This window comes from Otolemur garnettii, unplaced genomic scaffold (assembly GCF_000181295.1).
Source record: "Otolemur garnettii isolate 467f Iridium unplaced genomic scaffold, OtoGar3 scaffold00144, whole genome shotgun sequence".
Taxonomy (NCBI): Eukaryota; Metazoa; Chordata; class Mammalia; order Primates; family Galagidae; genus Otolemur; species Otolemur garnettii.
Genome location: NW_003852539.1, coordinates 286,964 through 297,671, shown reverse-complemented (window position 1 = coordinate 297,671; position 10,708 = coordinate 286,964). Strand labels below are relative to the sequence as shown.

The 10,708-nt window shown below is 44.3% G+C and overlaps 1 protein-coding gene and 1 pseudogene across 2 annotated transcripts; one reads left to right on the top strand and one right to left on the bottom strand.

Annotated features, from left to right (window-relative positions):
* Positions 1–290: 290 nt before the first annotated feature.
* Positions 291–9,852, bottom strand: SVBP (small vasohibin binding protein). 2 transcript variants are annotated; one of them, XM_012810872.2, is made up of 3 exons: positions 9,746–9,852; positions 8,685–8,823; positions 291–840 (listed from the first exon to the last, which is right to left on the bottom strand). In XM_012810872.2, the coding sequence occupies exons 2-3, from the start codon at positions 8,796–8,798 to the stop codon at positions 754–756; spliced, it is 201 nt and encodes a 66-aa protein (XP_012666326.1). In that variant the 5' UTR covers positions 8,799–8,823; positions 9,746–9,852; the 3' UTR covers positions 291–753. The 2 variants fall into 2 exon arrangements, with proteins under 2 accessions (XP_012666326.1, XP_023374427.1); XM_023518659.1 differs by having other exon boundaries at positions 9,751–9,852.
* LOC100960629 lies at positions 7,940–8,309 on the top strand (annotated as a pseudogene).
* Positions 9,853–10,708: the final 856 nt, after the last annotated feature.

Genomic DNA, 10,708 nt, shown 5'->3' with positions numbered 1-10,708 from the left:
CAGCCTAAGAATACGGGAAGGGGGGAGAGGGGAGCGGGGAATGGGTGGAGGGAGGGGGATTGGAGGGATCACTTCTGAGGTTTATCTTACAAGGGTACAAGTGAATCTTTCTAAGAGCAGAATGTGAACATTTTAAAATAATAACTAAGAAAATGACACGAAGGCTATGTTAACCAGTTTGATGGAAGTGTTTCGGAATGTGTGTGAAAACCCCACACTGTACCTCAGAAGTGCATTAATGTACATAGTTACCATTCAATAAAAAAAAAAAAAAAAAAAAAAAAAAGAAAGCAGTCATGTTCTCTCTCCTTCCCACCTCACTCCTGAAGGACAAAGAGTGCCTCTGCTCACCTCCACTTTCCTATTATATTCTTCTGTACTCCACTTTTTGTGGTTAGGCACTTGCTAAGGTGTGAGGAAATGAATGTTTTATTAGTACTTTATTTGCATTTTTAGAGAAGATATACAGTTTCAAAAGAAACACTGATTTTTCTCAAACAATAGAAAAAGGTTTTTTAAAAAACAATCTACTGTTTTACAAGAAGAAAACAAGTCTCCTCACTAAGCAGGAGGCCAATTCAGAATGGAGGAACCAGTGAAATGGAAGTTACAAATGTAAATTCAGATTTATCCATAAAGTTCTTCTTGTCTAGTTCAGGGAGGCTCCAAATGGGTGGTCTCAGGTTAAAACTGGTAATACGCTCACAAAGCTTTCAGGGTCCCATGCAGCTTGAACACAGCAAGGGGTGGGGGTCACTCTCCAGGAGGCTGCATCTGTTTACAGAACTCATCGAATTGCTGCTGCTCCAGCTCTGTCATGACTCTGTTCAGTGCATAGATCTGAATGGGAGAAACAGACACATCTGTTAACAATGGAAGCAACATCTCTCTGGGTACAACAGGCTGTATCATCTGAAAATGCCAGAACAACACGAGTAATGGTAATGCAGGGATAGTGAGTGGGAACAGGAAAGGTAGACAACAATTGCATCTAGGGAATCAGGAAAGAAACAGAGAGGCAGGTGGCTTGATTTGGTTTTTAAGGGACTGAATAGGTAGAGATGAGGGATGGAACATGATAGGCATTGAGAGAGGACATTCCCCATTCAGTGTTAAAATATAATGGAAAAGTATAGAGTCAGTTCTGGAAACTTCAAGAATGGTAATATGAAGGATACTATAGAGTGTGGCTGGACAGTTGGAGAAGATAAAAAAAAGTATGTTGGGGTCTTAAATGCCATGCTGGCTTGGCCTGTACCTCAGTGGCTAAGGGCACCAGCCAAATACATTGGAGCTGGCAGGTTCAAATCCAGCCTGGGCCTGCTAAACGACGACAACTACAATTAAACAATACCTGGGCAGGCACCTGTAGTCCCAGCTACATGGGAGGCTGAGGCGAGAGAATCGCTTAAGCCCAAGAGTTGGAGGTTGCTGTGAGCTGTGATGTCATTGCACTTTACCCAGGGCAACATAGTGAGACTCTGTCTCAAAAAAAAAAGTAAATGCCATGCCAAGGAATCTGGACTTTGGCAGAATCTAGAGAGCTAGTAAAGATAAGCATGGGCAACTTGAATATATCTGTGCTTTGGGAAAAATAAATGGAGGCCACAAGAAGGATGAAGTGAGGGGAGGAGAGATTATAAACCACTCAGGAATCTGATCCAACAGTCTGGGAACGATGTAGTAGGAATATGACCTAGGGTAGCCAGCAGGGCTGGAAAGAAGATGGCAGGACACATTCTAAGGTGATCTTTCTTTATCCCTTTTTTGAAGATGGAGTCTCACTATGTTGCCCTCAGTAGAGTGTTGTGGTGTCACAGTTCACAGCAACCTCCAACTCTTCAGCTTTAGGAATTCTCTGTCCTCAGCCTCCCAAGTAGCTGGGATGACAAGCGCCTGCCACAAAGCCCAGCTATTTTTGTTGTTGTTGTTGTTGTAGTTGCAACTGTCATTGTTGTTTTAGTTGGCCTGGGCCAGGTTCAAACCCACCAGTCCCGGGGGAATGTGGCTGGTGTCCTGACTATTGAGCTTAGCCACCTTTCTTTTCTTTTTGGCAGTTTTTGGCCGGGGCTGGGTTTGAACCCGCCACCTCTGGCATGTGGGGCCGGCACCCTACTCCTTTGAGCCACAGGCACCTCCCTGAGCCACCTTTCTTTATCCTTGTAGTAATCTATCTTCTAAGAACAGAAACAGATCATAAAACTTCTTAATTTGTAGAAGAAAAGTGGAGGGGTATGTGTGTGTAGAGGAAATATGACTTGATGATCTGAAAAGATAAGGAAGGGGAAGAAACCAAATGAGAAGTGGGACAAATAGAAAATACAAAATAAAGGCAGAAATTAATGAAAAGATACCCAAACCTACAATAGGAAGGATCATCAAGGCTGGGCATAGTGGCTCATGCCAGTAATCCTAGCACTCTGGGAGGCTGAGGCGGGTGGACTGCTTGAGTTTATGAGTTCGAGACCATCCATAGCAAAAGTGAGACCCTAACTCTACTAAAAATAGAAAAACTGAGGCAAGAGGATAGCCTGAGCCCAAGAGTTGGAGGTTGCTGTGAGCTATGACACCATGCATTCTACCCAGGGTGATAGCTTGAGACTCTGTCTCAAAAAAAAAAGATCATCAAAATTTCAAGATTGTTCTTTGAAAATACTAAAACACCCCCACAAACCTCTGACATGATCAATATAAAAAGGGAGTGGGCCCAAACAAGTGTTATTACAAACTAGAAAGAACAAGCAACTACTGAGATAATAGAAAGGAAAACAAATGTGAACTTGGGCCAAGACACCTGAAAAAGTAAAACAATCAAAACTGACTAGAAAGCTTGAATGATCTTTAAGGAAGATTCCTTAATCTTTAAGGAAAAGAGAATTCCACATAGTGATGAAAACACCACCACAAATAATTCTCAAAAAACATGATGCTGGCCTCAAACTGGCATCAAAGGTGAAGAGGAAGCTTCTGCCCTCCCATAGCAAAAGCCAAAGCCAAGATTTAGAAGGCTAAGAAGTCAGTGCTGAAAGGCATCCTCAGTCACAAAAAAAAGATGATCCACATGTCACTCACCTCTGGCAGCCCAAGACACTGTGGGTCCTGAGGTAGCACATATCCTCAGAAAAGTGCTCCAAGGAGAAACAAGCTTGACCTCCATGCCATCATCAAGTTCCCCCTAACCACTGAGTCTGCCATGAAAAAGACAGAAGGCAACAACACACAGAGGCTGTGAAGAAGCTTTATGACATTGGTGCGGCAGGGGCAATAGCCTGAGTAGGCCTGATGGAGAGAAGGCTCCTGACTACGATGCTTTGGGTAGTGCCAACATTGGGATCATCTAAACTGAGTACAGCTGACTAATTCTAAATATAGATCTTTTCACCATTTTTTTAAAAAAGTATAATTCTGATGATGAAAATAGTAAATTTTATGTTATGTATGTTTTACCACAACCATTCAAAAATATATATGAATGGCTTAAAAAATACCAAGTAAATACAGTAACATATAAGTTTAGAAACACACAAAACTAGATAATATATTGTTATGCTACAAAATACCATTTAGCGATACATAGAGAGGTAGTAAATTAATATAGAACAAGAGAATGATTAGCATAAAATTAAGGAAGAGGGTACCACTAGTGCAGAAAGTCAGAAACCCAACCAGAATGGGACACACAGAGCTTCCAAGTTATGGGGTGTGTTCCATTTCTTTAGTAGATTGGTAGATAACAACGTGTTTGTTTTATTCTTCTCTTTTAGCTGCACATACACATTATATACATACTTTTAACATATTTATTTATTTGAGACAAAGCCTCAAGCTGTCACCCTGGGTAGAGTGCCATGGCATCACAGCTCACAGCAACCTCCAGGCTCAAGCACATCTCCTGCCTTGGCCTCCCAAGTAGCTGGGACTACAGGCGCCTGCCACAATGCCCACCTATTTTTTGGTTGCAGCCATCATTGTTGTTTGGCAGGCTGGGCTGGATTCGAACCTGCCAGCTCAGGTATATGTGGCTGGCACCTTAGCCCCTTGAGCCACAGGCCCCGAGCCCTTTTAACATATTTAAACCTTCTGCTTCATTCAGTAACTATTTAAAGAGCATTTGTAATCTGCATATTACTGTGCTAGGGATTGAGAGGAATACTAATTTCTTGGAGACCAAGAAGGCAAGATGGTAAAAGAGACTCAAAATGGGTCAGGGTGTCCAAGCCTAGAAATGAAAAGACTTTCAGTCAAGAAGGAAAGGGTTTCTAGCAGAGTCAAATGCTGCTTCTACTGACAAATGTGCCTCTTGCTCCCATTCATCTATATCTCTCCTTCACATCTGATTTTCTGTAATGTGGCATCTTTGTAGAGCTGAATGAAAACTGTGTTGCTTCCTCTCAAGGGATCTTGTCACACCTCTATTGCAGGAGACTATATTCCAGGCAATACAGATCAAACAGCAAGGAAGCTGTATGACAAAGCAAAGAGCAGCAGATAAAGGTCAGAAGATCTGTTTAGACTGCAGTCCTGACCCTCATTAACTACAGGACTCCAGCATATCACTTTACAGTGAGGATAACACCTCTTACCTCAGAGGGGCATATATTTTATATATCCCTACTTTATTCTAGGAAGGATTTGCCAAGGTTAAATGAGAGGAATACTAATACCTGCCTTGAAGTCCTATTGTGAGGACTACATGTGGGCCTGTGTGTTCAGGCTCAGCCTGGGCAGGGCACATATGAAGAGCTCCACAAGTGCCAGCTGCTGCTAGATGGCAAATTCAACATCACATTTCAGCAAGTCAATACCAGCAATTGTTCAATTTAGAGCCCACACAATAAAAGCAAGCTTGCTGCTTGGAAGCACAATGATTCCTGATCATAATCACTGCTGTTCAATGAATGCTTTCCCTGTGCCAGGCACTGTGATAAATACTTCACACATAATATTTCTATTCCTTTTAATAGTCTTGCAAGGTAGATATTACCATCCTCATTTTATCAAGGAGGAACTGAAGTTCAGAGAGGTTATGTTATCTTATCTAAAGTGACATGGGAAGAACTGGGATTTATGGAGAAAGTGGGATTTGAAGTCAGAAAAATAAACTTAGGCTCAGCACCTGTAGCACAGTGCTTACATAGCCAGCCACATACATGGAGGATGGCAGGTTGGAACCCGGCCCGGCCCCGGGCCAGCTGAAACAACAATGACAACTGCAACAACAATAACAAAAAATAGCTGGGCATTGTGGCAGGTGCCTGTAGTCCCAGCTACTTTGGAGGCTGAGGCAAGAGAATCGCTTAAGCCCACAAGTTGGAGGTTGCTGTGAGCTGTAACACCACAGCACTCTACCCAGGGTGACATAGTGAGACACTGTCTCCAAAAAAAAAAAAAAAAAAGGAAATTTAATCTATGGAAACCTGACATGAAAGGTGTTGATAAGGATGTAAACAATGTCCTCAACATCTATCCTCACAGTATACACAGAGGCCAGTTTCATACAACGGTTTCTTTTTTTTTTTTTTTTGAGACTGATTCTTACTATGTCACCCTGGGTAGAGTGCCCTGGTGTCACAGCTCACAGCCACCTCCAACTTGTGGGCTTAATCGATTCTCTTACCTCAGCCTCCCAAGAAGCTGGGACTATAGGCGCCCGCCACAATGCCTGGCTATTTTTTTGTGTGTTGCAGTTGTCATTGTTGTTTTAGCAGGCCTGGGCTGGGTTTGAACACACCAGCTTCAATGCATGCGGCTGGCACTGTAACCACTGTGGTTCAGGTGCTGAGCCCATACAATGGTTTCTTAAAACAATTCTCAAATTGTTCACCAAAGCACAAGGCAGTAAAATCATCAGGGGGCTGGATCCAGTGGGGATGGGGAGGTAAAGGATCAAACCTAGGCCTACAGTTCTCAGGTGGTCTGCCTTAATCCAAAAGAGATTTCTGCTTACAGATTAACTTCAAGCACACCATTAAGTTTAGTTATTATGTTTACTGTCCCCTCCCCTTGGAATGCAAGCTTCATGAAGGCAGGGGTCCTTCTCTGCTCTATTTTGTCATGTGTCTCAAATTTCTGGATTAAGGCTGGCATCAGCAGCAGCTATTTGTTTAATGAATGGATCAGATGAACAAAAAAGATTAAAAGTTGATAATTATCAAGTGTTGGAAGAGAAATGAGGAACAAGAACTCTCACACTGCTAGTAGGAATGCAAACTTATACAATCCCTTTGAACGTACTTTAGTAATGTCCAGTATTGAAAATGTACCCAGCCAGTAATTCTTCTAAATACCCTACAGAAATTTGAGCACAGGTGCCAAAAGAGATAACCGAAAGTTTTTCACTAAAGCAATGTCTGCAATAGCATAAAAACTATAATTTTTTCTTTTCTGGAGACAGAGCCTATGTTGCCCTCAGTAGAGTGCTGTAGCATCACAGCTCACAGCAACCTCCAACTCTTAGGCTTAAGTGATTCTCTTGCCTCAGCTTCCCAAGTAGCTGGGACTACAGGAGCCCACCACAACGCCTGGCTGCTTTTTTTTTTTTTTTGGTTGTAGTTGTCATTGTTGTTTGGTAGGCCTGAACTGGGTTCGAACCCACTAGCTCTGGTATATGTGGCTGGCACCCTAGCCGCTGAGCTACAGGCACTGAGCCAACTATAAATAATTTAAATAACCATCTTTGGAATAATGGATAAATATACTAAATAAAATAGATTCATAAAATAGACTACTGTAAAGAGTAATGAGAATAAACTAAGGCCAGGTACGGTGGCTCACACATGTAATCCTAGCACTCTGGGAGGCTGAGGTGGGTAGACTGCCTGAGCTCACAGGTTTGAGACCAGCCTGAGCCAGAGTGAGACCTCATCTCTAAAATACCTGGGCGTTGTGTTGGGCACCTGTAGTCCCAGCGACTTGGGAGGCTGGGGCAAGGGGAACGCTTCATCCCAAGAGGTTGCTGTGAGCTATGATGCCACAGCACTCTACCAAGGGTGACAAAGCGAGACTCTGTTTCCAAAAAAAAAAAGAGAGAGAGAATAAATGAGATTCTCATATTAATGGTTCTAAAACATACAAGGTAAGCAAAATGCAAAATACATTGTAGGAATTTTATTAATGTAAAAATTTAGAATGCAAAAGAATATTGTATGTTGTTCAAGGATATCTATTAATATATTTGAGTATAAACATAAAGTAGTTGCTCGTGGGGAGGGAAAAAGGCAGGAAAAGGACAAAGTGGACTTAAAAATTTATATGTAATTTTTATTTATCCTACTTTTATTTATTTTTTATTTTTTTTAGATGGAGCCTCAAGCTATCCTCCTGGGTAGAGGGCCATGGCATCACAGCTCACAGCAACCTCCAACTCCTGGGCTCAAGTGAGTCTCCTGCCTCAGCCTCCCAAGTAGCTGGGACCACAGGCGCCCGCCACAACGCCCGGCCATTTTTTGGTTCCAGCCATCATTGTTGTTTGGCGGGCCCGGGCTGGGGATTCAAACCTGCCACCTTAGGTGTATGTGGCTGGCGCCTTAGCCGCTTGAGCCACAGGTGCCGAGCCTATTTATCCTATTTTTAAAAGACTCCAGATAAATAGGACAAAATGCTAACTACTACCAGTCAGGGGTTCTGAGTACCTAAGTGTTTGTTTTAACAGTCTAGTTTTCTATATTTTAAAATTTCTCAACAACCATATAAACAAATAAGTAGACAAACAAATAGCAAGCTTTTTCTTGATATTAAATAAATTGCTCATGTCTGGATGTGGTTCAACATTGCAAATGGAAAGTTTAAACCTTTTTATTCTCAAACTCATTTTATGTGTTAAGATAACAAAGGAACACATTGGTGGGTTTAAAGCTTGGTCCTTTACCTGGTTATGAGTAGCTATTTTCTATACCAACTTTAGGAGGGGTTCCTGGGGGGGACACTGTTTAGAGGCAGAATGGTGCAGTGTTTGACATACCATTTTAGGCTTTTCTACAATACAGCCTCTAACAAAACCAGGCTGTCTCAAACCCCTGGTAATAGAATTGTTTACCTTTATACCAAGAAGGTTGGGGAAACACCAAAATCTGCATGTGGCATGTGCCCAGGCAGACTTTGAGGGGTTTGCACTATGAGACCTACAGTTCTCATGGGGTTGTCTAAAACAAAAAAACATGTCAGCAAGACCTATGGTGGTTCCATGTGTGCTAAATGTGTTCGTGACAGGATCGATCATGCTTTCCTTATTGAGGAGCAGAAAATCATTGTGAAAGTGTTGAAGGCACAAGCACAGAGTCAGAAAGCTAAATAAGAAAATGAAGCTTTTTTGAGTAATAAAAGTTAAATGACTTAAAAAAAAAAAAAGGGGGTGCCTGACACGTGTTCTCTTTCTCATTCTGAACCTTCTCTCCCTTTATATACCGCTTCTTTTCTCCTTTCTTCTTTCTCTCAGGTCCCTACCACAAGAGCTCTGTGCCAGGAGTCATCTGGAGGCCTGGTACAAGCTGGGGTTCTGACACGAACTTGCATGTATTCTGGGCTGCCACCTCAACATTCTGGACCTCAGTGAGCTCTCTAAACCTGAGAGAATACCTGTCTTGCCTGGAGGCAAGTAGGGCTTCCCATCACAGTTCTTTCTACTATTCTCTGATCCAGCATCACCTCCAGTGGACCACAGGATAGAGTCTCCAACTTAATCTCACCTCTGCTCTTTGTCTTTGCTTCAGCTCCTGCTGGGCTGATTTCTGCTTAGCCTTCTCAACTCTGCTGACGGGTTCCTTAACTTTGGGTTTTTCTTTACGTGCAGGTGGATCCATGGTTTGGCTTCTTAGACAGGTTTGACTTGGATGGTACAGAAAGAGGCAGATCTTAAAACAAACAAAACAACAAAAAACCCACACCTGCCAGTCACTCCTCCAACTAATCCCTTAGCTCAGCCCTTCCTTTGTCAGGTGAGGGAGATGAAGTGGTCTGGTTGTCACTGGATTTTGGTGAAGTATGACCTGAGTCCCAGTGTCACATCCTAGCTGAGTGTCCTTGGCAAGTTTCCCCATTCTGAGCCTTAGCTTTTTTTCTTTCTTTTTTGAGATAGAGCCTCAAGCTGTCCCCCTGGGTAGAGTGCTGTGGCATCACAGCTCACAGCAACCTCTAACTCCTGGGCTCAAGCGAGTCTCCTGCCTCTGCCTCCCAAGTAGCTGGGACCACAGGCGCCCGCGACAACGCCTGGCTACTTTTTGGTTGCGGCTGTCATTGTTGTTTGGTCCGGGCTGGATTCGAACCCGCCACCTTAGGTGTATGTGGTTGGCGCCTTAGCCACTGGAGCCACAGGCGCCAAGCCTGAGCCTTAGTTTTTTGTCTGCAGAATGGGACTATAGTCTCTTCCCTGGCCTTCTCCCAAGAACTGCTGTGTGAGCATCAAATAAGAAGACCCAGGTGAAATCGTCTAATACACCACGGCGTGCTGTACCCAGAGTGGGACTGATATAATTGGGACACTGAGGCTCGGAGGGAGAGGCCAGATGAAGTCTCCCACCAGTCTCTGGGCTTCGGGCCAGGACGTTCCTAACACTGCAAGGCCTAACAGCGCCCCACCTAATTCCGCTCGCAGTCACTCCCGGGGCCGCCACAGGGCCCGGAGCCCGCCCCGGCCCGACCCCGCCCCGGCCCAGGGGACGGCTCCCGCCTCCCGGTCTCCTCCCTCCCGCGGAGCAAAATGGCGACGACGGCGCCCACCGAGAGCTCGGGAACTCATGCCTTTGCCTACCAGACCTCGGAGCTTTGGGGCTTCCGCCTCGTCGCAGACAACGCCCCACGAGGGGGCAATCCTGGGCCTCTCCCCGCCGCTGGATCTACAGTTCCGAGCCCGCCGCCCCTCCGACTGGGCGGAGCCGGAGGCGGGGCGCGGGGCTCCGCGCCTTCTGGCTTCCGCCGCAGAGCGGCCGCGCGTGCGCAGAGAGCATGTAGGGAACGGGCGGAGGGACGAAATATTTTCCCCATAGGCTGCTAGGTTTTGAAGGGTGACATCTGAATTTGGGGATTGGAATTCTGAGCTTCGGAAAAGTGGGGATAGGTTTGGCTGGTCCGATGGTAGTGGGTTCTCAGAACTGAGTAACGTTAGTAATACAAAAGTAGGTATAATTCCGCCACCCCCCCCCCGCCACTGCTAAATTTGGTTTAAAAAATTACAAAAATAAAAGTGGGGAGTGGTGATGGTTACCTTCTTGATTCACCAGTTTTTTAGAAAGATTAAGTGAGATACTGTTGGCCCATGCTTTAAAAACGGAATATTGACGAAGTACAGATAGCCAGTATAAACGCAGAGAAACATTCAACTTCCAGTAAGTATTGAGATGTAAATTAAAATAATTGGCTGTCATTTCCATTTATTATTATTTATTATTATTATTTTGTTTTAGAGACAGAGTCTCACTTTGTCACCGTCAGTAGAGTGCGTGGCGTCGCAGCTCACAGCAACCTCCAGCCCTTGGGCTTAGCGATTCTCTTGCCTCAGCCTCCAGAGTAGCTGGGACTACAGGTGCCCGCCACAGTGCCTGGCTACTTTTTGTTGCATTTTGGCCGGGGCAGTTCGAACCCGCCACCCTACATATATGGGTCCGAAGCCCTACTCACTGAGCCACAGGCGCTGCTGTATTTCCCATTTATTATATTAGCAAGGATTGACAAAAAAATAATAGCTACCTCTCTTTAGGACTTACTATATTTCAGG

What these genes read in the sequence shown, in the direction of transcription:
- SVBP (XM_012810872.2), bottom strand. Translation starts at nt 8,798, where the DNA reads ATGGATCCACCTGCACGTAAAGAAAAACCCAAAGTTAAGGAACCCGTC. An exon ending in AGCAAAGACAAAGAGCAGAG is followed by an intron (nt 841 to 8,684) that starts GTGAGATTAAGT and finishes TCTCCCATTCAG; the next exon opens with ATCTATGCACTGAACAGAGT.